We start from the raw sequence: 22,715 nt of genomic DNA, 5'->3' as shown, positions 1-22,715 counted from the left end.
CCGTCCCATCCCATCCCATCCCGTCCTGTCCCGTCCCATCCCATCCCATCCCATCCCATCCCATCCCATCCCATCCCGTCCCATCCCATCCCATCCCATCCCGTCCCGTCCCATCCCATCCCGTCCCATCCCGTCCCATCCCGTCCCATCCCATCCCGTCCCATCCCATCCCATCCCATCCCATCCCATCCCGTCCCATCCCATCCCGTCCCATCCCATCCCATCCCATCCCATCCCGTCCCGTCCCATCCCATCCCGTCCCATCCCATCCCATCCCATCCCATCCCATCCCGTCCCATCCCATCCCGTCCCGTCCCTTCCCATCCCGTCCCGTCCCATCCCGTCCCATCCCGTCCCATCCCATCCCGTCCCGTCCCATCCCGTCATTTCCCATCCCATCCTGTCCCGTCCCATCCCACCCCATCCCATCCCATCCCATCCCATCCCATCCCATCCCATCCCGTCCCATCCCATCCCATCCCATCCCATCCCATCCCATCCCGTCCCATCCCATCCCGTCCCATCCCGTCCCATCCCGTCCCGTCCCATCCCGTCATTTCCCATCCCATCCTGTCCCGTCCCATCCCACCCCATCCCATCCCATCCCATCCCGTCCCATCCCGTCCCATCCCGTCCCATCCCATCCCATCCCATCCCATCCCATCCCATCCCGTCCCATCCCATCCTGTCCCATCCCGTCCCATCCCATCCCATCCCATCCCGTCCCATCCCATCCCATCCCATCCCATCCCATCCCGTCCCATCCCATCCCGTCCCATCCCGTCCCATCCCATCCCGTCCTTTCCCATCCCATCCCGTCCCGTCCCATCCCATCCCATCCCATCCCATCCCATCCCGTCCCATCCCATCCCGTCCCATCCCATCCCGTCCCGTCCCGTCCCACGCCGCGGGGAGTTGTCCCTGTTGCCGCCACAGGCGGGCCCGACCCGCCGCCCTGGCAGGACCGGGTGTGCGGGGAGCACCGGGGGTCGCGCCGGGCGTTCGCTGCCCTCGCCCGAGGATCCGCGCAGGTACGACGGGCGAGCGTCCCTCCCAGCGCCGCCGCCGTTTCGCCGACCCGCCCTCCCGGGGCCGCAGGAGCCGGTGGGGCAGAAGGAGCGCAGGGGAGCCCCGTGGGGTGTCACGAGTAGGGTGGGACGGGACCGCGCTGCGCTCCTCCCCGAGGCAATCCGATTTGCCCTCCGGGCAGTGCCGTTACCCCAACTGCCCTGTGTCCTCCCCCACCCAGACCGCACCGTGTGGGCTGAGCTGGAGGGTCCTCAGGGTCAAGCAGGGCTGTGGGCTCTGATCCCCACACCCACGGGTGCTCAGCTGGCCGCGTGCAGGCAGGACACCGAGGTTCTCCAGCTACACCCCATGGCAGCCGCCACCACCTCCGTGTCCCTGCATCAGATCCTGCGCCCTGGCCCCACAGTGGTGCTGCAGAGATGGTGAGTGCACGCAGCGGGGGGCAGGCTTGGGGGCTGTAGAGCCACGGAGCTGGGGGGCCTGCAGCTCCGGGAGCCTGAGGCTGCAGGGCAGGGGACCCGCGGATGTGGGGTGGGATGCTGGGGGGACCTTGGGGCAGGAACCGAAAGACCGGGAGTCACAGGCCTGCAGGGCGGTGGGATTGGGAGCAGGGGCTGGGAAGGGTGCGGTGCCGTGGGCTGAGGACCAGAGGCCATGGGGCCATGGACCCGAGGCCATGGGATGAGCACCAGAGGCCCCCAGCGCCACCCCCAGCCCCACGCCGTGCAGCAGAAGGAAACCGCAGCCTCGCTGCTTCCTGCTGCAGCATCCGCTGGGTTTCCTGCGCATCCCCGAGCCCCGGCTGCCTCAGCGCTCCCAGGCCCTCGGGTCCTCCTGGTCTCCCCAGTGCCCCGTATCCCGGGAGCAGGCATTGGCTGCCCCGGCACCAGGATCCGGGGCCACACGTGGTCCCTCCACTGCTTGTGGACAGGTTTGCTGTGGGGCATTGCCACGGGTTGGGGGGCATTGCCATGGCCGTGGGACACATTCTGCCTGTGGGCCACAGCCTGGGCATGGGGCACTGCCATGGCTAAAGGCCACAGGTGGCCACGGGGCACAACTTTGTCTGTTGAGTCCTGGCCCTGCAGTGAGGGTCCCCGCGGGCACCCATGGCGCCACCACGGTCATCCCAGCCACGGGGCACGTCTGCTCTGACCCCCAGTTCTGTGTCCTGCAGACGGTGCGGACCAGGCCGGAGTGTGCCCGGGCGCCCTGAGCGGGGCGAGGATGCTGGCGGGGCGGTGGCGCCGGGAGGGGCGGCAGTGGCGGCGTGCCAAGCCGGCCGTGGTTGTCTGTGCCCTGTACGACTACGCGTACCGTGCTGAGGACGGGCGGCAGGTGGCCATGGCTGCTGGCGAGCAGTTCCTGCTGCTCCACAAAGCCAACGAGGACTGGTGGCAGGTGAGACGGGCTGGCGAGCCCCACCGGGCTCGGCCCTTCTTTGTCCCCGCTGCCTACGTGGCTGAGCTGGACCCTGGTGACGCTGGGGGGTGGAGCACGCAGCCCCCCAGCCAGCCTGAGGACACAGGTGAGCGGGGCAGGGGGCACAGCGCTGGTGCTGTGGGGCAGGGCGGCGCGGGATGGCAGAGCGTTGGGAGAAAGGAGCCATGGGGAGCTGAGGCGTTGGCAAGGGGTCGGGGGCATTAGGGGCATAGGGGGACGCCCCACTGGAGGTCCTGGGGTGCGAGTGGGTGCAGAGCGGGGCTGCAGCGCTTGGGGCACGAAGGGCACGGGCTGCGGGGTCACCGAGAGTACGGGGCTGGAGGACCTATCGACAGCACGGGGCCCGGAGCCGCCTGTGGGGGTGACGGGCGCCAAGGGGCTGGGGGTGCAGAGGTGGAAAGGGCGCAAGGCTGGCGGCGCTGGAGGACACCAGAGGGGGGGCTGGGGGGCACTGGGGAAAACAGGGTAGGGGTGAAGGTCACTGCCCCCACCTGCAGCCTGGAGCATCAATTTGGGTTGTGGGTACCGTTCTCGCACCCAGGCCCGCGACAGCATTGCTGCTCACTTGAGGACCTGCGTGGCCCCCCCCTGCGCCCCCCCCAGGAGGCCGGGCCGCCCCCCACGCGCTGCAGCAGCACCGGGCGGCTGGCAGAGGGGGCTGCGCCCGCGCGCCCCCCGGCCCTGCAGGAGCTGCTGGCCAAGGGCGCCGGGGTGAGTGGGTCCAGGTGGCCCCAGGGGACCCTGCGCCCCCCGCCCTGTTCCCCTCTGAGGCCTCGCCAGCGCTCCCTGTCCCTGCACACCCGCAGCGTTCGCACCTTCCCTCACCCCACCACCTGCATCGCCAACCTGCATCCCCCCCTGCGCCCCTGCATGCCCTGTACCCTCAGCATGTACCCGCCCTTGTACCACCTGCACCCCAACCCTGCCCCCTGCGTCACCTACCTGTACCCCTCTGCACCCCAACATCACCCCTGCGTCACCTACCTGTACCCCTCTGCACCCCAACATCACCCCTGCATCACCTACCTGTACCCCTCTACACCCCAACATCACCCCTGCATCACCTACCTGTACCCCTCTACACCCCAACATCACCCCTGCATCACCTACCTGTACCCCTCTACACCCCAACACCACCCCTGCATCACCTACCTGTACCCCTCTACACCCCAACATCACCCCTGCATCACCTACCTGTACCCCTCTACACCCCAACATCACCCCTGCATCACCTACCTGTACCCCTCTACACCCCAACATCACCCCTGCATCACCTACCTGACCCCTCTACACCCCAACATCACCCCTGCATCACCCACCTGTACCCCTCTACACCCCAACATCACCCCTGCATCACCTACCTGACCCCTCTACACCCCAACATCACCCCTGCATCACCTACCTGACCCCTCTACACCCCAACATCACCCCTGCATCACCTACCTGTACCCCTCTACACCCCAACCTCACCCCTGCATCACCTACCTGTACCCCTCTACACCCCAACATCACCCCTGCATCACCTACCTGTACCCCTCTACACCCCAACATCACCCCTGCATCACCTACCTGACCCCTCTACACCCCAACATCACCCCTGCATCACCTACCTGTACCCCCGCACACCCCAACCCCACTCCCCCGCATTGCCCACCCGCACCCCCGAACCCCACCCCCCTGCATCACCACTTGCACCCGGTGCAGCTCTCAGCCCCACCCCCCCGCACTGCCCACCCGCACCCCCCGCAGCCCCAACTCCTCACCCCCGTTCCCCTCCCAGCCCCCCCCGCCCCCCGCCCCCTCCACCCCGCCCTCGCTGCCGCCGCTTCCTCGTCGCCGTGGGGCAGCGGCGGAAGCGCGGGGGGCGGTGGGGCCGCCGCCCCCAGTGGAGCGGGGTGGGGGGGCGGGGGGCCGGGCCCGGACCGGGGGGCACCGGGGGGCGCGGCCGCGGGGGGGCGGGTGGGGGCGGGGAGGGGCGGCGGGGAACCGCGGGGCTGGGGGGCAGGGCGGGGTGGCGCCGCGGGGTGGGGGTGCGCGCTGCGCACTGTCCGTGTCCCCCCACCCCCCCAGTCAGGATCTGTTTTCCCAGGTGCCCCCCCAGGGAGCCACCATGATCTACTCCAACCTTGAGGAGCTGCAGCGAGTGGGGGGCCGGGCTGAGCCCCCCTTGCCAACCAGCCCCCCCATCCAGGTTTTGGGTGCCTGGGAGCGTCACCTGGACCCCAACACTGGGCGCTGCTTCTTCTACAACCCCCGCACGGGCGTGACCTCCTGGAAACCCCCCAGGCAGCAGCGGGAGCCGGCGGGCATGGGGGCAGCAGGGGAAGGCGCCGACAGCGGGGTCTGCGCTCCCGTTCCTCCGTGCCCCCCCATGCCCCCCCCAGCATCCGCCCCGCTGACCCCACTCCTCATGTGTCCCCCCAGTGCCCGTGCGCCGTGTCCCCGTGTCCCCCGTGTCCCCTCTGTCCCACACAGCGGCCCCCGTGGCTCCTCCGTTCTTCCAGGTGGTGTCCCCAATACCTTCCCACCACCCCATGTGCCCCAGCACCGCTCCCGCCACCTCCCCCGTGCCCTCTGGGTCCTGGGGGGTCGCTGTCCTGCCCTTGGCCTTGGCACAGCCCGGGGGGGCTGCTGGTAATGTGTGCCAGCACTGATTGCTGGGTGGGTGGGGGGCTCTGGCCATGCCGCTCCTCAGGCTGCTCCGTGTCCCTTGTGTCCCCTGTGTCCCCTGCAGAGCCTGAGCTGCCGCGCTGACCCCCCCCGCACCACGGAGCCCTGGAGCTGCAGGCATTCCGGGGTCCCCAGTGGCACCGTGGGCTGGGGGACAGGGCAGTGGGGGCAGAGGCACGGGTGGGAGGAGCTGGAGAGGGATGGACGGGGCGGCGCGGGGCGGGTGGCAAGGCGTAGATGGATAACGGGGGCACTGGGGGGATCCCGGGGGGGCCCGGGGTGTGCACCCCACGCTGCCCCCCCCGCACTGCAGGTGAGCCGCGGCCGGACCCCCGCCCGCCCAGGGATGGAGGACCGGACAGCCCCCCCCCAGCCCTCACGTGAGACCCCGCACTGTGCCCCTGCGCTGCCCACCGTGAGTCACCAGAGGGGGCTGGGGGTGCTGGGGTGCTGGGGGGCTGGGGGTGCTGGGGGTGCTGGGGTGCTGGGGGGGCTGGGGGTGCTGGGGGTGCTGGGGTGCTGGGGGTGCTGGGGTGCTGGGGGGGGCTGGGGGTGCTGGGGTGCTGGGGGGCTGGGGGTGCTGGGGGCTGGGGTACGGGGGGCTGGGGTGCTGGGGTGCTGGGGGGCTGGGGGTGCTGGGGGGCTGGGGGTGCTGGGGGTGTGGGGGTGCTGGGGGTGCTGGGGGTGCTGGGGTGCTGGGGGTGCTGGGGTGCTGGGGGGCTGGGGGTGCTGGGGGTGCGGGGGGACTGGGGGTGCTGGGGTGCTGGGGGTGCTGGGGGTGCTGGGGGGCTGGGGGACTGGGGGTGCAGGGGGCTGGGGTGCTGGGGGTGCTGGGGGTGCTGGTGCTGGGGGGCTGGGGGTGCTGGGGTGCTGGGGGGACTGGGGGTGCTGGGGGTGCTGGGGTGCTGGGGGTGCTGGGGGGCTGGGGTGCTGGGGTGCTGGGGGGCTGGGGGTGCTGGGGGCTGGGGTGCTGGGGGTGCTGGGGGGCTGGGGGTGCTGGGGGTGTGGGGGTGCTGGGGGTGCTGGGGGTGCTGGGGTGCTGGGGGTGCTGGGGTGCTGGGGGGCTGGGGGTGCTGGGGGTGCGGGGGGACTGGGGGTGCTGGGGTGCTGGGGGTGCTGGGGGTGCTGGGGGGCTGGGGGACTGGGGGTGCAGGGGGCTGGGGTGCTGGGGGTGCTGGGGGTGCTGGTGCTGGGGGGCTGGGGGTGCTGGGGTGCTGGGGGGACTGGGGGTGCTGGGGGTGCTGGGGTGCTGGGGGTGCTGGGGGTGCTGGGGTGCTGGTGCTGGGGTGCTGGGGGGACTGGGGGTGCTGGGGGACTGGGGGTGTGGGGTGCTGGGGCGGCACTGATTCTGTCCTTGCAGGAGGTGCAAAGGGCCGGGCGGCTCAACAAGACCAAGATCGCTGAGGGGGGAAGGAAGCTCAGGTGGGAGCTGGGGTGGGGAGGGTGCTGTGCGGGGCTGGGGACCCCGGGGGGGTCCTGGTGCAGGGACTGTGCCGAGCTGGCGTCCTGGCCGGGGCTGTGGAGAGGTCCATGTTAAAGAAGGGGGTCTGTGCTGGTGTGGGGGCCAGGCCAGCCTGGGGGGGTCTGCACGGGGGCAGAGGGTTTCTGCCAAGCTGCGGGGCCATGACAGCTGGGGGGGAGTTTGTACCTGGGGGGCCGTGCCAGCGGGGTTGGCGCCCCAGCCCGGGCCCAGCTCTTCCCAGCCCGGGAGCTCCGGGCCAGCCACGTCTCTGGCGCACAAAGGTGCTTGTGGCCTTGCAGCCTGGGGGTGGCGGGATGTGCCCAACGGTGCCCGGGGCCGGTGTGGGGCTCTGCTGGAGCAGCTGGCACCGCAGCGTGCCCCCCAGCCCTGGCTGGGCAGAGCCTGGGGACCCCCTCACCTTCTGCCCTCAGGAAGAGCTGGGGGGTGTCCTGGGTGGTGCTGGCCGGGAACAGCCTCGTCTTCTACAAGGAGCCCAAGGGGCCAGCACCCGCTGCCTGGGTGAGCGGGGGCGTGGGGCGGGCTGGGCAGGGCGGGAGCGCTGAGCGTGGGGATGCGGTGGCACGGTGGGGACAGTGAGGGGAGGGCTGTGGGGGAGCGCGGGGTGCCGCGGGACAGGGCGGACAGGGCGCCCACGGTGCCGGGGCACCCACGGTGCCGGTGCACCCCAGTGTCCCACCAGCAGCCGCCCCGAGAGCAGCGTGGACTTGAGGGGGGCCGCCCTGGACTGGGCCCGTGAGCTCTCCAGTAAGAAGAACGTCATCCACGTGAGTGGGGGGGGACCCCGGCGGGGATGTGGCACGGGGGGGATGTGGCACGGGGGGGTGCCTGAGGTGCACGGCCCAGGGCACGTGGGGCTCGCCATCGCAGTCTGGGCATCACGGGGGTCCCTCTAAACGCAGCCCGTAGAGAGGTGCACCCCGCAGCCCAGCACATGCGGAAACCGCCCCACCAGAACAAAAGGCTGCCACGTGTGTTCTGCCCTGGGGGAGCGGGTGTGGGGACCCCACCTCGGGCTAAGCGCACCCACAGGACCCTTCAGGGAGGGGCAAGCAGGGCACCCCTGAAGTGCCTGGGTCCCCCTGGCCCCTGTGGGGGTTCCTGGGAGCCCGTGCCCCCTCCCCATCCTGCTGCCCCCCCGCCAGCTCCGCACTGTGACGGGGAACGAGTTCCTGCTGCAGTCGGACCAGGAGGCCACCATCCAGGAGTGGGCCCTGGCCGTGGCGCGGGTCATCCGGCGGCTGGTGAGTGGGGCGCAGGCGGGACTGCAGCCCCGTGGCTGCCCCCAGCCCCCCAGCACACCCAGCCCTTCCTGTGCACCCCCTGCCGCCCCCAGGACGTGGAGAACCCCGTGGACGCACCCGCGGGTTGGCTGCACCGGGGAGACCTTTGGAACCCGGCGGAGCTCAGTGGGGACGAGGATGAGGCACCACGGGCCGCTGAGGGCACCGGGGCTCCAGGTGGGGCTGGGGGGCCAGGTGGACAGGACGGGCCCCGGGGCTGCTGTGACTGTGACCGTGTCCGCCGTGCCCCCAGGTGTCCCCCACAACCCCAGCGCCTCCGAGAAGCAGCGGGTGAGGAGCAAGCTGAGGCGCTTCATCGTCAAGCGGCCCTCGCTCCAGAGCCTGCAGGAGAAGGGGCTCATCCGAGGTGGGGCTCCCCGGCTGCAGGACCGCCCCCCGTGTCCCACCACGCCCTCGGGATCGTCCCAAACGCACCCACGTCTTCCCTCTGCCCCCAAAGTGGGAGAGGAAGGAGATGCCCGAGTCCCTCATTGAACCGTAGCTGCCTGTCGCCAGTGCGTCCGCGTCCCACCCCCCCGGCATTCCTGTCTTGAATCCCGGTGTGTCCGTTGGTCCCGGTGGCCCTCCTGCTCCGTCTCCCTCCTGACCCGGTGTCTGTCCTCCCCCCACCCTCCCCAGTCCCCAAACACCCTCTCGGTCCCTCTGTAGCTCCTGGTCCCGCTGTTCCCCTCCAGTCCAGCATCCCTCCCTGGTCCCATGTCACAGTGTCACAGTGTGTTTGGGATGGGAAGGGACCTCAAAAGCTCATCCAGTCCAATCCCCCCATGGAGCAGGAACGCCCGCGTCTTCTCCCAGTCCCAGCGTCCCTGCGTTCCGCCAGCCTCGCAGCCCCCGGCGTCCCCCCCGGTCCCTGTGCCCTGCGCCCCAGTCTCGTGTGTCCCGCACTGAGTCCCATTGCTCCCCCGTCCCAGTTTGACCCGGCGCCGCCCTCTCCCAGACCAGGTGTTCGGGTGCCGCCTGGACGCCCTGTGCCAGCGGGAGGGCAGCGCCGTGCCGCGCTTCGTCCGGCTCTGCGTGGAGGCCGTTGAGGAGCGAGGTGGGTCCCCCCCGGCCAGCACGCCCGCCCGGCCGGGGCACGGACGTCCCCAACGTGATGACACCAAGCAGGAGGGGTGGCTGACACACCAGGGGCTGTGCTGCCATCAGAGACCTGGACAGGCTGGAGAGTTGGGCGGGGAATAACCTGATGAAATTTAACAAGGGCAAGTGTAGAGTCCTGCATCTGGGCAGGAACAAGCCCAGGTTCCAGTACAGGTTGGGAAATTACATGTTAGAGAGCAGTGTAGGGGAAAGGGACCTGGGGGTGCTGGGGACAGCAGGGTGACCATGAGCCAGCACTGTGCCCTTGTGGCCAGGAAGCCAATGGGACCTGGGGTGGGTTAGAAGGGGGTGGTCAGTAGGTCAGAGAGGTTCTCCTGCCCCTCTGCTCTGCCCTGGGGAGACCACACCTGGAATCTTGTGTCCAGCTGTGGCCCCTCAGTTCCAGCAGGACAGGGAACTGCTGGAGAGAGTCCAGCGCAGCCACCAAGATGCTGAAGGGAGTGGAGCATCTCCCGTGTGAGGAAAGGCTGAGGGAGCTGGGGCTCTGGAGCTGGACAAGAGGAGCCTGAGGGGGGACTCATTCCTGGGGATCAAGATGGAAAGGGGGAGTGTCAGGAGGATGGAGCCAGGCTCTTCTGGTGACAACCAGTGACAGGACAAGGGGCAATGGGTGCAAACTGGAACACAGGAGGTTCCACTTAATGAGGAGAAACTTGTTCCTGGTGAGGGTGGCAGAGCCTGGCCCAGGCTGCCCAGGGGGTTGTGGAGTCTCCTTCTCTGCAGACATTCCAACCCGCCTGGTTCCTGTGTAACCTCATCTGGGTGTTCCTGCTCCATGGGGGGATTGCACTGGATGGGCTTCCCAGGTCCCTTCCAATCCCAAACATACTGTGACACTGTGATACTGTGACACTGTGATCGTGTTCCACCCCCCTTGTTGTCCCCAGGCCTTGACGTTGATGGGATCTACCGGGTCAATGGGAACCTATCTGTGATCCAGAAGCTACGTTTTACTGTGGACCGGGGTGAGGGGACCCGGGGGGCACAGAATGGGGGTGGTGGGGCGGGGACACGGGGACTGTCCCCGGGGGTGGGGGAAGGCGGCTCTTCCCCGTGAGCGCTCTCGTTCCCACAGAGCGAGCCGTGACCTCGGACGGGCGCTACGTCTTCCCCGAGCGGCTGCTCCAAGGTCAGCGAGGGGTGGGCAGGGGGCGGCCCCGGTGGCCCCGGTGGCCCTGGTGGCCCTGGGCCTTGCAGGACCCGAGGGCAAACCGACCTGTCCCGTCGTTCCCAGAGGAGCGGGTCAGCCTGGCGGACCCCGAGTGGAGTGACGTGCACGTGGTGGCTGGTGCCCTCAAGCTCTTCCTGCGGGAGCTGCCCGAGCCCCTGGTGCCCTACAGGTTCTTTGAGCCCTTCATTGGAGCCATCAGTGAGTGCCTCCCTGCGCTGCTCGCTGGGGGGTCCCCAGGCTGTGGGTGCTGGGGGGGGCACCGTGTCTGACCTCTGTGTCTCCCCTAGAGCTGCCGGGCTGCCAGGAGCAGGTGAAGCGGGTGGCCGAGCTGGTGCAGAGCCTGCCGGCGCCCAGCTACGCCACGCTGCGCTACCTGCTGGCTCACCTCTGCCGGTGAGGGGGCAGCTGTGGGGCGGGCTTAGAGCTGCCCCAGAGCTGGCTGGGCCGTGGGGTGGCGTGGGGCAGCTGCGGGGGGCGGCTGGTTGCCCTGGTACACAAGGGGAGGGGCAGGGAGGACTAGAGCCGGCCAGAGCGATGGGACCAGACATGGACCTCCTGGGTGACGGGTGGAGGACCCGGGCGGGATGTGGTGCGTGGGACCGCCCCCAGCCCCGTGCGTGGAGGACCCGGGCGGGATGCGGTGCGTGGGACAGCCCCCAGCCCCGTGCGTGGAGGACCCGGGTGGGATGCGGTGCGTGGGACCGCCCCCAGCCCCGTGCGTGGAGGACCCGGGCGGGATGCGGTGCGTGGGACCGCCCCCAGCCCCGTGCGTGGAGGACCCGGGCGGGATGCGGTGCGTGGGACCGCCCCCAGCCCCGTGCGTGGAGGACCCGGGCGGGATGCGGTGCGTGGGACCGCCCCCAGCCCCGTGCGTGGAGGACCCGGGTGGGATGCGGTGCGTGGGACCGCCCCCAGCCCCGTGCGTGGAGGACCCGGGCGGGATGTGGTGCGTGGGACCGCCCCCAGCCCCGTGCGTGGAGGACCCGGGTGGGATGTGGTGCGTGGGACCGCCCCCAGCCCCGTGCGTGGAGGACCCGGGCGGGATGTGGTGTGTGGGACCGCCCCCAGCCCCGTGCATGCCCAGGGTGGTGGAACGGGCGGACGTTAACCGCATGACGCGCCACAACATCGGCATCGTGTTCGGGCCGACGCTGCTGCGGCCGGAGCGGGAGCCGGGCAGCCTGGCCGCGGACGTGTCGCAGCAGACCCGGGCGGTGGAGCTGCTGCTGGCGCACTTCGAGCGCATCTTCCCCGCAGCCCCCTGACGCTGGCCCGTGACCGCCAGCGATGGCACCTGGTTGCCCGCGGCCCCTCCTGCCTCCCCAGCCCCCCGGCTGCGGTGAACGGCCGCGTCCCTGGGGCGGCCGGCGGCGCCCGCTCTGCGCGGGGCTGCGGCACCGGGGGCAAACACCTCCCGCTGCCTCCGTCCGGGCACACGGCCCCCCAAAGCCCTTCCCCCACCCCCGCCGTGCCCCGCGCCTCCCCCCAAAACCATTACACTGCTGATTTATCTCTTATTAAACGTACCCATCGCCATCGGACTTTATCATGTGAGAAATGCAGTTGTGATTGGTGCTGAGATGTTTAATGTTTGCAGATATAACCAAATGAGGCACGGGCTCTGAACCTGGAAAAAGGTGGTTAAGTTCTATGTAAAAAGTTACGAAACTTGCTTATGAAGTTATATTGACAGAGGGAACTAACAGTTTAAGGGTTAACTAAACTTATAATGGGTGCCTACTAATGAACTAACGCTTTAAGGCTTAGTCACACAATAAATGCTTAGTTTGGAGCTTTATGTTAAGAAGAACAGAACCCATCGAATGCCAAGATGAGAAGTTTTACTGCAATTAGCTGTGAACTTGAGGAGACAAGATAACGAAGATTTACAGCAAAAGGGGGCGCCAGGCTGGTTTCGTTCAACTGGGCAGTTTGGTTCCAGTCAATTCAACATAACGAGCCAAAGGTACAAAGTCCACTGTGACGAAGCTGAAGGAGCTTCATCCAAAGACCCCACAGACCCCTCCTCAAATTCACCAAGTGACCCTGCGCAGGCACAACAGGGGAGGGTCAAGGAGGGGAATATGGAAATGGTTCTCTGAGACTCATTTTAATAAGAAGCAGGAAAGGTTATGAATATGTACAGGCGTTCCTGGGTCATTATGAACATGTAACACCTTACTGTATTTAAGCACACCTCTTATTGTTTCAAGGTGTGCGTGTTGGGCAGAGCGAAGCCCCCGCGCACCCAGCGCTGTTTTGCTTATGCTCTAATGAACACGTGTTACAGGAATACAATTAAGGAATTGGATTAAATGTTGTTTATCCATAGAAAAAGCCTAAGTTATTTATTTCAATCACATTATCACAGTGTCACAGTATGTTTGGGATTGGAAGGACCTGGAAAGCTCATCCAGTGCAATCCCCCCATGGAGCAGGAACACCCAGATGAGGTTACACAGGAACCAGGCGGGTTGGAATGTCTGCAGAGAAGGAGACTCCACAACCCCCTGGGCAGCCTGGGCCAGGCTCTGCCACCCTCACCACGAACAAGTTTCTGCTCATATTTAAGCGGAACCTCCTGTGTTCCAGTTTGCACCCTTTGCCCCTTGTCCTGTCACTGGTTGTCACCAGAAGAGCCTGGCTCCATCCTCCTGACACTCCCCCTTTCCATCTTGATCCCCAGGAATGAGTCCCCCCTCAGTCTCCTCTTGTCCAGCTCCAGAGCCCCAGCTCCCTCAGCCTTTCCTCACACGGGAGATGCTCCACTCCCTCCAGCATCTTGGTGGCTGCGCTGGACTCTCTGCAGCAGTTCCCTGTCCCGCTGGAACTGAGGGGCCACAGCTGGACACAAGATTCCAGGTGTGGTCTCCCCAGGGCAGAGCAGAGGGGCAGGAGAACCTCTCTGACCTACTGACCACCCCCTTCTAACCCACCCCAGGTCCCATTGGCTTCCTGGCCACAAGGGCCAGTGCTGGCTCATGGTCACCCTGCTGTCCCCAGGACCCCCAGCTCCCTTTCCCCTACACTGCTCTCTAACAGCTCATTCCCCAACTTACACTGAACCTGGGGTTGTTCTGCCCACATTCAAGACTCTACACTTGCCCTTGTCGTACACAGGGTTCGTGGGGGATCTCGCGTGACGCGGAGCGCCGCGCTGCCGGCAGCGCCCCTGGTGGCCATGGCAACCCCGGCGGGCCACCCCCGTGTCGCCATGGCGACCGCGCGGCCGGTGCTCTCGCGAGGCGCTCCCGGCGTGCCCCGCGCGGCCCAGTTGCGTCAGCGGCGGCGATGCGGCTGCGGGTGGCGCCGGGCGGCCCGGCCGCGCTGAAGGTGCTGGCGGCTGCCGGGGCCGCCGCCGCCCCGGTGCGGCTCGTCTGGGGCGACCCGTCAGGTGAGGCCGCCGCCGCCCTCGGGCAGGGAGCCCCCAGCACCCGCCTCGGCCCTGAGCGCGCCGCTTCCCCCTGCAGAGCGGCCGCTGGCCTCGCCGAGCGCCCCGTGGCTGCCCGCGCTGGAGCTGGACAGCGGCACCGTGCTCTTCTCCCCCAACGCCATCTGCCAGTGCGGACCGGGGGCGGCCCCGCCGCTCCCCTCCCGACCCCCTCCCGACCCCTCCCCGCCCCCTCCCGACCCCTCCCGACCCCCTCCCGACCCCTCCCGACCCCTTTCCCACCCCTTCCCGACCCCCTCCCAACCCCTCCGATCCCCTCCCCGACCCCCTCCCCGACCCCTCCGACCCCCTCCCAACCCCCTTCCCACCCCCTCCCAACCCCTTCCCACCCCCTTCCCAACTCCCTCCCCTCCCAACCCCTCCCAACCCCCTTCCCACCCCCCTCCCAACCCCCTCTCCACCCCTTCCCGACCCCCTCCCAACCCCCCTCCCCACCCCCTCCCGACCCCCTCCCAACCTTCCCACCCCCTTCCCAACCCCCTCCTCTCCCAACCCCCTCCAACCCCCTTCCCACCCCCTCCCCACCCCCCCCCAGCCCCCTCCCCACCCCCTCCAACCCCCTCTCAACCCCCAGGTTCTTCTTCCTGGCGCGGGGGGAGGAGCCCACCGACCTCACCAACCAGTGGCTGGAGTGGGAGGCCACGGAGCTGCAGGTGGGCCGGGCAGCTGCCCTGAAGACCCCAAACCGGGCATCCCTGGGCGGGCGGGGGTCCGGCCGCGGCTCACCTGGGGTGCACACCCCGGGCCCCCCCGGGATCCCCCCAGTGCCCCCGTTATCCATCTACGCCTTGCCACCCGCCCCGCGCCGCCCCGTCCACCCCTCTCCAGCTCCTCCCACCCGTGCCTCTGCCCCCACTGCCCTGTCCCGCAGCCCACGGTGCCACTGGGGACCCCGGAATGCCCCGCCAGCGCGCCCAGCCGACCTGAGCCCTGTGTGTGTGTGTGTGTGTGTGTGTGTGTGTGTGTGTGTGTGTGTGTGCGCCAGCCGGCCGCCTCGGCCGCCCTGTATGCTCAGCTGGTGCACGGCCAGAAGGGGCTGGAGGCGCTGGAGCCGCTGGGGCAGCTGCTGGAGCACATAGAGCAGGACCTGAGCAGCAGAGGCACTGCCTACCTCGCCGGGGTGAGTGGTACCGCGGGACGGGGAGCCCCGCCCCCTGGGGGGGCTGCTCGACCCCCCCGCAGCGGAGCCTGGGGGCTGCTCAGCTCAGCGCCCGTCTGCTCCTGTGGGCTAGGACACCCAGTCGGTGGCTGACGTGGTCGTGTGGGGTGCCCTGTTCCCCGTCCTTCAGGACGAGACCGGCCTGCCAAGTAAGAGTGAAACAGGGGTGCCAAGGGGGAGCATTCCTCGTGTTCCTGCGGCTGTGAGAATCACGCTGCCCCCCCGGGGCCGCGTGGGGAGGGGGTTGGTGCTGGGGAGCCCCGGCGTGCCTGGCGATAGGGCAATAGGGCGCTCCGGGGTTCCCTGCCTGGGAACCTGCGTTGCCCCCCCAGGCGAGCTGCCGGCACTGAGGACGTGGTTCCAGAACATGACGCTTTCGGAGGCCTGCAGGAAAGCTGCCGGCTCGGTTTTGATGCCCGAAGCGCTGCTGGAGTTCAAGTCTTACCTGCAGAAGCATCCCCCGCCCTGCCTGGCCACGGGGAGAGCCACCAGCAACGCGCCCGAGGCGCAGCCTGGCGCGGGGACGGGCCACCGTGGGGCTGGTGGCCACGGGCACGCAGACCCTCACTGGGACCAGCCCTCCCCGCAGGGAGATGGTCCTGAGCGTGCGCTGTCGGAGGAGGAAATCGCAGCTGCTGTGGCCGCGTGGGCCCGTGGTGCTGCGGCGCTGCCCGGGCCCTGGAAGCCGCAGCAACCTGTGTGAGTGCCACGGGGACGGTGGGGCCGGTCGTCCCAGAGCCGCGCGGGGCCCGGCAGGGGCGCCCCGGCTGACGCCGCGCCGTTTGCCGGTCGGGTCGCTCTCAGTGCCCGCTCTGACTGCTCTGTCCGTGCCAGGCTGCCTGTGCACGGCAGGAGGAACGTGCTCATCACCAGCGCTCTGCCCTACGTGAACAACGTGCCCCACCTCGGCAACATCATCGGCTGCGTGCTCAGTGCCGACACCTTTGCCAGGTGAGGGCTGGCTGTGGGAAAGCCGCCCCGGGGGCCGCGGGACGGTTGCGGGGGGCTGTGCTGCCCCCCAACGCCCGCGCGGGTGTCACCGGCGCTTGCCCGCAGGTACTGCCGCCTGCGGAACTGGAACACGCTGTACGTGTGCGGCACGGACGAGTACGGCACGGCCACCGAGACCAAGGCGATGGAGGAGGGTCTGACGCCCCAGGAGATCTGCGACAAGTACAACGCCATCCACGCCGACATCTACCGCTGGTTCGACATCTCCTTCGATTACTTCGGCCGCACCACCACACCGCACCAGACCAGGTGAGCGGCTGCGTCCCCCGCGGCCTCGCGGGGAGGGACCGGGACCGGGGGAGCCGCGGCGCGCCCGGCTCAGCGCGCGGTGGGGCGCTCCGGGGTCCCCTGGCTTATGGGGCCTGTTCCCCTTCCTTTTTGGCTCCTGTCTCAGGATTGCCCAGGACATCTTCCAGCGCCTGCTGGCCCGCGGTTTCCTACTGCAAGACACAGTGGAGCAGCTGCGATGCGAAGGATGCCAGCGGTTCCTGGCCGACCGCTTCGTAGAGGGCACCTGTCCCTTCTGCAATTACGAGGAAGCCCGGGGGGACCAATGTGATAAGTGTGGCAAACTCATAAATGCTGTGGAGCTGAAGGTGGGACGGGATCTCCTTGGGGCCGCCCGTCCCGCTGTGCTCAGGACTCGCCGCCGCGTCCCGGGCTCCCTCTGAACCCCGTTTTTCCTCCTTACAGAATCCACAGTGCAAGCTCTGCGGGGGCGTCCCTGTGGTGAAGACCACCCAGCACCTCTTCCTGGACCTGCCCAAGGTGAGCGTCATCCCTGGGGGCGCGGGGAGGCCATTCGCACCCTGGTAGCACTGCCCAGCCCCGCGTGTCGCCCCCAGCTGCAGGAGCGCCTGGAGCCCTGGCTGGAGCAGTCCTTGGCCACCGGGGACTGGACGGCCAACGCGCGCTACATCACTCGCTCCTGGATTCGGGACGGGCTCAAGCCGCGCTGCATCACCCGTGACCTCAAGTGGGGCACACCGGTGCCTCTCGATGGCTTCCAGGACAAGGTGGGTCCCACCTGGCCCCTGTGTTGCAGCACCTGTCCCCAGGTACCGCGACACGGGGGTGCCCGGCTCATGTATCATTCCCCCCTCAGGTTTTTTACGTGTGGTTTGATGCTCCCATTGGCTACTTGTCCATCACAGCCAACTACACGGAGCAGTGGGAGAGGTGGTGGAAGAACCCACAGCAGGTGGGAGCTGGCGCAGCGGCAGGACAGAGCTGGGGACACAGCTGGATGCCCTGATGTCCTCCCCCACCTCCTGGTACTCCCCGTCAGGTTGAGCTCTACAATTTCATGGCCAAGGACAACGTCCCGTTCCACAGCGTCATATTCCCCTGCTCGCTCCTGGGTGCTGACGACAACTACACCCTGGTGAACCACCTCATCGCCACAGGTACCGGGGGGTGCGCGGGGGCGGTGGGGCTGCACGCCTCCCGCGGTCCCACAGCGGGGGGACAGCCCGGCCCGGCCGGCACCGGCACATCAGCGCGTTTGCCCCCCGGAGCTCAGGTCCCGTGGCGCTCGGTGTGAGCCTGCGGACAGTTCACAGTGTGCTGTGCATTGCGGGGCCGCTCCCTGCCCGGGAGGGGGCTGGGCCCGCGCGCGGCGCCATGGTGGGGTCTGTTCTCCCCCCCTCAGAGTACCTGAACTACGAGGACGGGAAATTCTCCAAGAGCCGCGGTGTGGGAGTGTTTGGGGACATGGCCAAGGACACCGGCATCCCCGCGGACATCTGGCGCTTCTACCTGCTGTCCGTGCGGCCCGAGGGGCAGGACAGCGCCTTCTCCTGGGGCGACCTCATGCTCAAGAACAACTCGGAGCTGCTCAACAACCTGGGCAACTTCATCAACAGGTTGCGGGACACCCTGGCAGCGAGGGGCAGGGGCCGCCGCTGTCCCCAAGCCGCGCTCACGCCCGCTCCGCCTCTGTCCCCAGAGCCGGCATGTTTGTGTGCAAGTTCTTCGGTGGCGTCGTCCCCGACATGGTCCTGACGCCGGATGACGAGCGGCTCTTGGCCCGTGTCACCCTGGAGCTGCGCCAGTACCACCAGCTGCTGGAGAGGGTCCGGTGGGTAGCGGGGACCCCAGGAGCGGCACGGAGCCGGGTGACCGCGAGCGGGGGGGGGGGGGGCAGAGCCCGCAGCCCCACTCAGCCTCCCCACCCCCCCCCAGCATCCGCGACGCCCTGAGATGTATCCTCAGCATCTCCCGCCACGGCAACCAGTACATCCAGGTGAACGAGCCCTGGAAGCGCATCAAGGGTGACGAGAAGGACAGGTAGGGAAGGATGGGGCCACGGGGGCTGCGTGGGGCCGGCAGCGACGGACGCTTTCGTGGCCCACAGGCAGCGTGCTGGTACCGTGACCGGTGTGGCAGTGAACGTGGCTTCCGCGCTGGCCGTCATGTTACAGCCCTACATGCCCAGCGTCAGCGTGGCCATCCAGGGGCAGCTCCGCATCCCGCCCGAGCGCTTCATCCTGAGCCGCGACTTCACCTGCACCCTGCCCGCCGGCCACCGCGTGGGCACGGTGGGTGCTGGGGAGGGGGGCTGTGCCCTCCCGCAGCCAGAACATGGGGGGGGGGGAAATCGGGGTGTTTGCCCTGCAGGGGTGACCCCTTCCCCTGGCTCCAGGTAAGCCCACTGTTCCAGAAGCTGGAGAACGACCAGGTTGAAGCCCTGCGCAAGCGCTTTGGGGGAGGCCAGGTGAGCAGGGGCTGCTCTGTCCCCACAGCTCCGACTTTGGGCACCTCGTAGCCTCTCCGCTTCTGCTTTCTATCCCTCCTCACTTGCTGTCTGTCCTTCCCCAGCCTGAAGATCTTGCTGTAAAGCCCCAGGTAACCTTGGGGCGCTGCAGCAGCCGGCCCGTCCCCAGCAGGACGGGGCACGTACGGCGGAGCCGCAGCCCTGGGGGCTGGAACCTCTTTCTGTCCTTGCACAGGCCAAACAGACACATCCAGCCCCAGCGGCCCTGGTGGCTCCAGGCGACCCGCAGCTGATCCAGGAGCTGACGGAGAAGGTGGCCGAGCAGGTGAGCGGGGGGGCAACGCCGGCTCTGTCTTGGCTTTACTCCCCAAGCCCTCAACCCCCCCGCTTGCCCCAGGGCAACTACGTTCGGCAGCTGAAGGCCAACAAGGCAGAGAAGGCAGAGGTTGACACGGAGGTGGCCAAGCTACTGGAGCTGAAGAAGCAGCTGTTACAAGCTGAGGGCAAGAGCCCTGAAGTCCCTGTTCCCAAAGGGAAGCGGAAGAAGTAGCACCCGGTCCCTCCGTGCTGGGGAAGCAGCGCCGGTGCCACCCAAAGAGCAGCCCAGGCCGTGCTGGCTGTTGGTTATAGGGATGTAATAAAACACAAGAGCTATACACGTGCCTGCGGAAGCAGCGCCCGCCCCGTGGGTCAGTCTGTGCCAGCGGGGCAGCGCCCCCCCCGTCCACGGCCGCCCCCCCCCCCCCCCAGGTCCGCGGGGCCGCGCCGGCACTAAGCCCGGCGGAGGTTCACGATGCGCTGGATGAGGGCCGCGCGCGTGCGCTCCACCTCCGCGCTGAGGCGCCGGATGTCCTCGCGGAGCCGCTCGTTGCGGGCCGTCAGCTCCAGCACCCGCTGCTCGTTGGCGCGCTCCCGGCGCTTGGCCAGCTCCTTGTTGGCCAACCCGGCGCTGCACCTCTTCCTCTTGGCCGCGCGCGCCGCAGCGGCCGCCGCCTCGTCCTCGCTGCCCAGCCGGGGTGCTGAGCCCGGGGGTCCCGCTGGCGCTGCGCCCGCCGTACTCGCTGGCTCCAGCAGCTCCAGCAGCTCAGCAGCCAAGGCCGCATCCAGCCCGTCAGCAGCCCGCTCCGCGCCCCAGCGCTGAGCCAGCTCTGCCTGCGGGGCGAGAAGAGGAGCCAGCCCCGGGTGACAGGCGCCGCCTGCCCCGTTACCCCCTGCCAGGGGCACGGGGGCCCCTCACCTGCTCAGCCCCCCAGGGCGCGGCGGGTCCGCTGGGCTCCGCTGCCGCCAGCACCTCCTCTAAGTCCTGGTACCAGGCTTCCAGGTCCCAGCCCGGCAGGGCGCTGGGGGATCCCCCCGCAGACAGCCCCTCGGCTGCCATTGTCACCTCCGGGCCAACGCGGCGCTGTGGGGACGGGAGGAGAGGAGAGGAGAGGCGGCGAGTCGGGCCGGGGCGTCCAGCGCCGGGTCCGCTGCCGGTGGGGAACGGGAACGGGGGCGGGAACGGCAGCCTCAGGGTACCCCCCCCCCCCCTTACCTGCTCTCAGGTGTGGTGATCGACAAGCACGCACTTCCTCCTGAGCGCCTGCGGATGGAGACGGGCGGGGTCACGCGAGTGCCGGGTACCCGGCGCCCACCCCGCAGCCGGCTCGGGGATGGGAGGCGCCCCGGGCACAGCGGCGCCCCGCCAGCCCCGCGCCCGCGGGTGCGTGTGCACCCCGAGGTGCGTGTGCACCCCGAGGGCGGCCCGCGGGTACCGCGCTTCCCCACGGAGGTCCCGCCAGGGCCGAACGGAACGTCCCCGCCACCGCGGGCCGGCCCCCCGCGCACCTTCCCGGGCGGCCCCGGCTCCCCGCGGCTCCGGCCCCGGCGCTGCTCCCCGCTCATGCTCGTCCGCATCGTCCCGCGCCGCCCGCTCTGCCCCGCGCCACCGCCCGCGCCCCTTTTAAGGGTCCCCGCCTGACGCAATGCTCGCGAGGGCCGCAGCCAATGGGCGCCCACCGCGCCGTGACGCACAGGGCGGTGCGAGCCAATGGGAGTGGGAGGGGGCGGGTCAGGCGCGTCACCACCCACCGAGCCGGAGCGGCCCCAGAGGGTCGCGTGCCCAGCGGTGAGTCACGCGCGCGGATGATGCAACGGCTGGAAACTGGCCCCGCCCCGCCTTAAAGAGCCCGCGGCGCGGCGGCGCGTTCCGCACCCCCGGGGGGCGCTCGCCCACGCGAGGCACGTCGGGATCGGGTCCCCCCCCCCGCCGTGCGCAGGGTCGGTGCTGTCACTGTCACTGTCACTGTCACTGTCACAGTCACTATAACGGTCACGGTCACGGTCACTGTCACTGTCACGGTCACTGTCACGGTCACGGTCACGTCTGTTCCTGGCGGGAACGTGGGAGCCGGTACCGCTGCCCCCGCGCCCAGCCCCGCCCCCGCCGCCATCAGCTCCGGTGGGTGCGGGCGGCCCGGGATGCCCCGTCCCCGCACTCCCCACGCGGGGCGCACAGCCCCTTGCCCGCCCCCCTGGACACGCACCCGCGTGGGCTCCCCGGCCGTGCAGCGCCCCAGCCCCCGCCCTCCTGTCTATAACAAGGGCAAGTGTAGAGTCTTGAATGTGGGCAGAACAACCCCAGGTTCAGTGTAAGTTGGGGAATGAGCTGTTAGAGAGCAGCGTAGGGGAAAGGGACCTGGGGGTCCTGGGGACAGCAGGGTGACCATGAGCCAGCACTGGCCCTTGTGGCCAGGAAGCCAATGGTACCTGGGGTGGGTTAGAAGGGGGTGGTCAGTAGGTCAGAGAGGTTCTCCTGCCCCTCTGCTCTGCCCTGGGGAGACCACACCTGGAATATTGTGTCCAGCTGTGGCCCCTCAGTTCCAGCAGGACAGGGAACTGCTGGAGAGAGTCCAGCGCAGCCACCAAGATGCTGGAGGGAGTGGAGCATCTCCCGTGTGAGGAAAGGCTGAGGGAGCTGGGGCTCTGGAGCTGGACAAGAGGACACTGAGGGGGGACTCATTCCTGGGGATCAAGATGGAAAGGGGGAGTGTCAGGAGGATGGAGCCAGGCTCTTCTGGTGACAACCAGGGACAGGACAAGGGGCAATGGGTTCAAACTGGAACACAGGAGGTTCCACTTAAATATGAGAAGAAACGTGTTCGTGGTGAGGGTGGCAGAGCCTGGCCCAGGCTGCCCAGGGGGTTGTGGAGTCTCCTTCTCTGCAGACATTCCAACCCGCCTGGTTCCTGTGTAACCTCATCTGGGTGTTCCTGCTCCATGGGGGGATTGCGCTGGATGAGCTTTTGAGGTCAAACATACTGTGATACTTAAAGGATCCATTCTGGGCTCGTCCTCTGCATGAAAATAGTAGAAATCACTTTGCATTTGAGGAGAACCCCGACATGGGAAAAGGCGACAGACAAGGTGCTCGGTGCTCCCCGCGGATTCGCTGGATCCCCCAGCCTGTTCGGACCAGCGCTGGAAAAACTGTTGTTGGAATTTGAAGCACATTTGGGGGTAAAACTCATCGGGTATGTAGATGAGTTATTAGTTGCTGGAAAGGCAGAAGAAGCCGTGCGAACCGGGACCATTCGATCGGCCGGTTTCTTTTTGAGGAAAAAGGGCTGAAGGTTTCAAAAAGTAAATCGCCATTTGTAGAGCTGGAGGTGAAGTATTTAGGACAGCGATCAATGAAAAGGCGGAAGAGATGGGACGCGGAGCGAGCGTCGGGATCGCAGCCTCGCCCGCGGCGAAGAGCGAGCGGGAAGTCAGGCAGCGCTGGGACGGCGGGGACGCTGCGGAGCAGCCGGGGTGGCCCGCGCGCCCGCGAGCCGCGGGGGCTTCGTCAGCGCAGGAAGCAAAGGAGGGAACGTTTAGGGGGGGTTAATAGCGTGAGAAATGCAGTTGTGGTTCGTGCTGAGCTGTTTGATGGTTACAGGTGTAACCAAATGAGGCTCGGGCTCCGAACCTGGAAAAGGGAAAGGTGGGTAAGTTCTATGTAACAAGTTATGAAGCTTGTTTGGGAAGTTAGTTTGATATTGGGAACTAACATTTTAAGGGTTAAGCAACTATGTAATAAGGGCCTACTAACAAGCTAACATTTTAAACCACATTATTAATATCTAGTTTAGAGCTGTATGTAACTAATTGTGCTAAAAAAAGCAGGACTTCATTAAATGCCGAGATAACAAGTTTTCCA

At 68.0% G+C, this 22,715-nt stretch overlaps 3 protein-coding genes across 14 annotated transcripts; 2 read left to right on the top strand and 1 right to left on the bottom strand.

Moving 5' to 3' along the window:
* The first annotated feature begins 1,094 nt into the window (after positions 1-1,094).
* ARHGAP9 (Rho GTPase activating protein 9) lies at positions 1,095-11,744 on the top strand. 8 transcript variants are annotated; one of them, XM_065043765.1, is made up of 17 exons: positions 1,669-1,960; positions 2,207-2,557; positions 3,014-3,183; positions 4,562-4,813; positions 5,456-5,557; positions 6,503-6,564; positions 7,036-7,123; positions 7,294-7,389; positions 7,768-7,866; positions 7,959-8,082; positions 8,159-8,272; positions 8,864-8,962; positions 9,915-9,992; positions 10,103-10,156; positions 10,262-10,367; positions 10,486-10,591; positions 11,283-11,744. In XM_065043765.1, the coding sequence occupies exons 1-17, from the start codon at positions 1,684-1,686 to the stop codon at positions 11,304-11,306; spliced, it is 2,202 nt and encodes a 733-aa protein (XP_064899837.1). In that variant the 5' UTR covers positions 1,669-1,683; the 3' UTR covers positions 11,307-11,744. The 8 variants fall into 8 exon arrangements, with proteins under 8 accessions (XP_064899833.1, XP_064899834.1, XP_064899831.1 ...); XM_065043763.1 differs by having other exon boundaries at positions 10,262-10,396; XM_065043761.1 differs by lacking the exon at positions 1,669-1,960 and adding an exon at positions 1,095-1,451 and having other exon boundaries at positions 10,486-11,744.
* Positions 11,745-13,440: 1,696 nt separating this feature from the next.
* MARS1 (methionyl-tRNA synthetase 1) lies at positions 13,441-19,191 on the top strand. 5 transcript variants are annotated; one of them, XM_065043769.1, is made up of 21 exons: positions 13,441-13,592; positions 13,669-13,759; positions 14,224-14,302; positions 14,680-14,769; positions 14,882-14,957; positions 15,141-15,507; positions 15,643-15,759; positions 15,865-16,068; positions 16,214-16,415; positions 16,513-16,587; positions 16,665-16,835; positions 16,925-17,020; positions 17,108-17,225; positions 17,471-17,684; positions 17,768-17,899; positions 18,004-18,108; positions 18,176-18,359; positions 18,464-18,535; positions 18,640-18,666; positions 18,771-18,860; positions 18,933-19,191. In XM_065043769.1, the coding sequence occupies exons 1-21, from the start codon at positions 13,490-13,492 to the stop codon at positions 19,083-19,085; spliced, it is 2,766 nt and encodes a 921-aa protein (XP_064899841.1). In that variant the 5' UTR covers positions 13,441-13,489; the 3' UTR covers positions 19,086-19,191. The 5 variants fall into 5 exon arrangements, with proteins under 5 accessions (XP_064899841.1, XP_064899840.1, XP_064899838.1 ...); XM_065043768.1 differs by having other exon boundaries at positions 14,665-14,769; XM_065043766.1 differs by having other exon boundaries at positions 14,635-14,769.
* An 81-nt stretch (positions 19,192-19,272) lies between these two features.
* On the bottom strand, positions 19,273-20,500 carry DDIT3 (DNA damage inducible transcript 3). Its single transcript, XM_065043771.1, has 4 exons — positions 20,363-20,500; positions 20,070-20,117; positions 19,773-19,937; positions 19,273-19,687 (listed from the first exon to the last, which is right to left on the bottom strand). The coding sequence occupies exons 3-4, from the start codon at positions 19,911-19,913 to the stop codon at positions 19,307-19,309; spliced, it is 522 nt and encodes a 173-aa protein (XP_064899843.1). The 5' UTR covers positions 19,914-19,937; positions 20,070-20,117; positions 20,363-20,500; the 3' UTR covers positions 19,273-19,306.
* Between the last annotated feature and the right edge of the window lie 2,215 nt (positions 20,501-22,715).

The sequence above is a fragment of the Columba livia genome, chromosome 29 (assembly GCF_036013475.1).
Source record: "Columba livia isolate bColLiv1 breed racing homer chromosome 29, bColLiv1.pat.W.v2, whole genome shotgun sequence".
In the NCBI taxonomy this organism is placed as follows: Eukaryota; Metazoa; Chordata; class Aves; order Columbiformes; family Columbidae; genus Columba; species Columba livia.
Note: the sequence above shows the minus strand (reverse complement) of the source record. Positions and strands in the feature narration are given on the sequence as shown.

Bases quoted from the DNA above. Each gene is read 5' to 3' on its own strand.
- ARHGAP9 (XM_065043758.1), top strand. From the start codon at position 1,684: ATGGGGCCATGGACCCGAGGCCATGGGATGAGCACCAGAGGCCCCCAG. The intron at 7,390-7,767 runs GTGAGTGGGGGG...CCCCCCCGCCAG, and splicing joins GTAAGAAGAACGTCATCCAC to CTCCGCACTGTGACGGGGAA. The intron at 8,273-8,863 runs GTGGGGCTCCCC...GCCCTCTCCCAG, and splicing joins GGAGAAGGGGCTCATCCGAG to ACCAGGTGTTCGGGTGCCGC.
- MARS1 (XM_065043766.1), top strand. From the start codon at position 13,490: ATGCGGCTGCGGGTGGCGCCGGGCGGCCCGGCCGCGCTGAAGGTGCTG. The intron at 16,416-16,512 runs GTGGGACGGGAT...TCCTCCTTACAG, and splicing joins TAAATGCTGTGGAGCTGAAG to AATCCACAGTGCAAGCTCTG. The intron at 16,588-16,664 runs GTGAGCGTCATC...TGTCGCCCCCAG, and splicing joins TCTTCCTGGACCTGCCCAAG to CTGCAGGAGCGCCTGGAGCC.
- DDIT3 (XM_065043771.1), bottom strand. From the start codon at position 19,913: ATGGCAGCCGAGGGGCTGTCTGCGGGGGGATCCCCCAGCGCCCTGCCG. The intron at 19,688-19,772 runs GTGAGGGGCCCC...CTCGCCCCGCAG, and splicing joins CGCCCTGGGGGGCTGAGCAG to GCAGAGCTGGCTCAGCGCTG.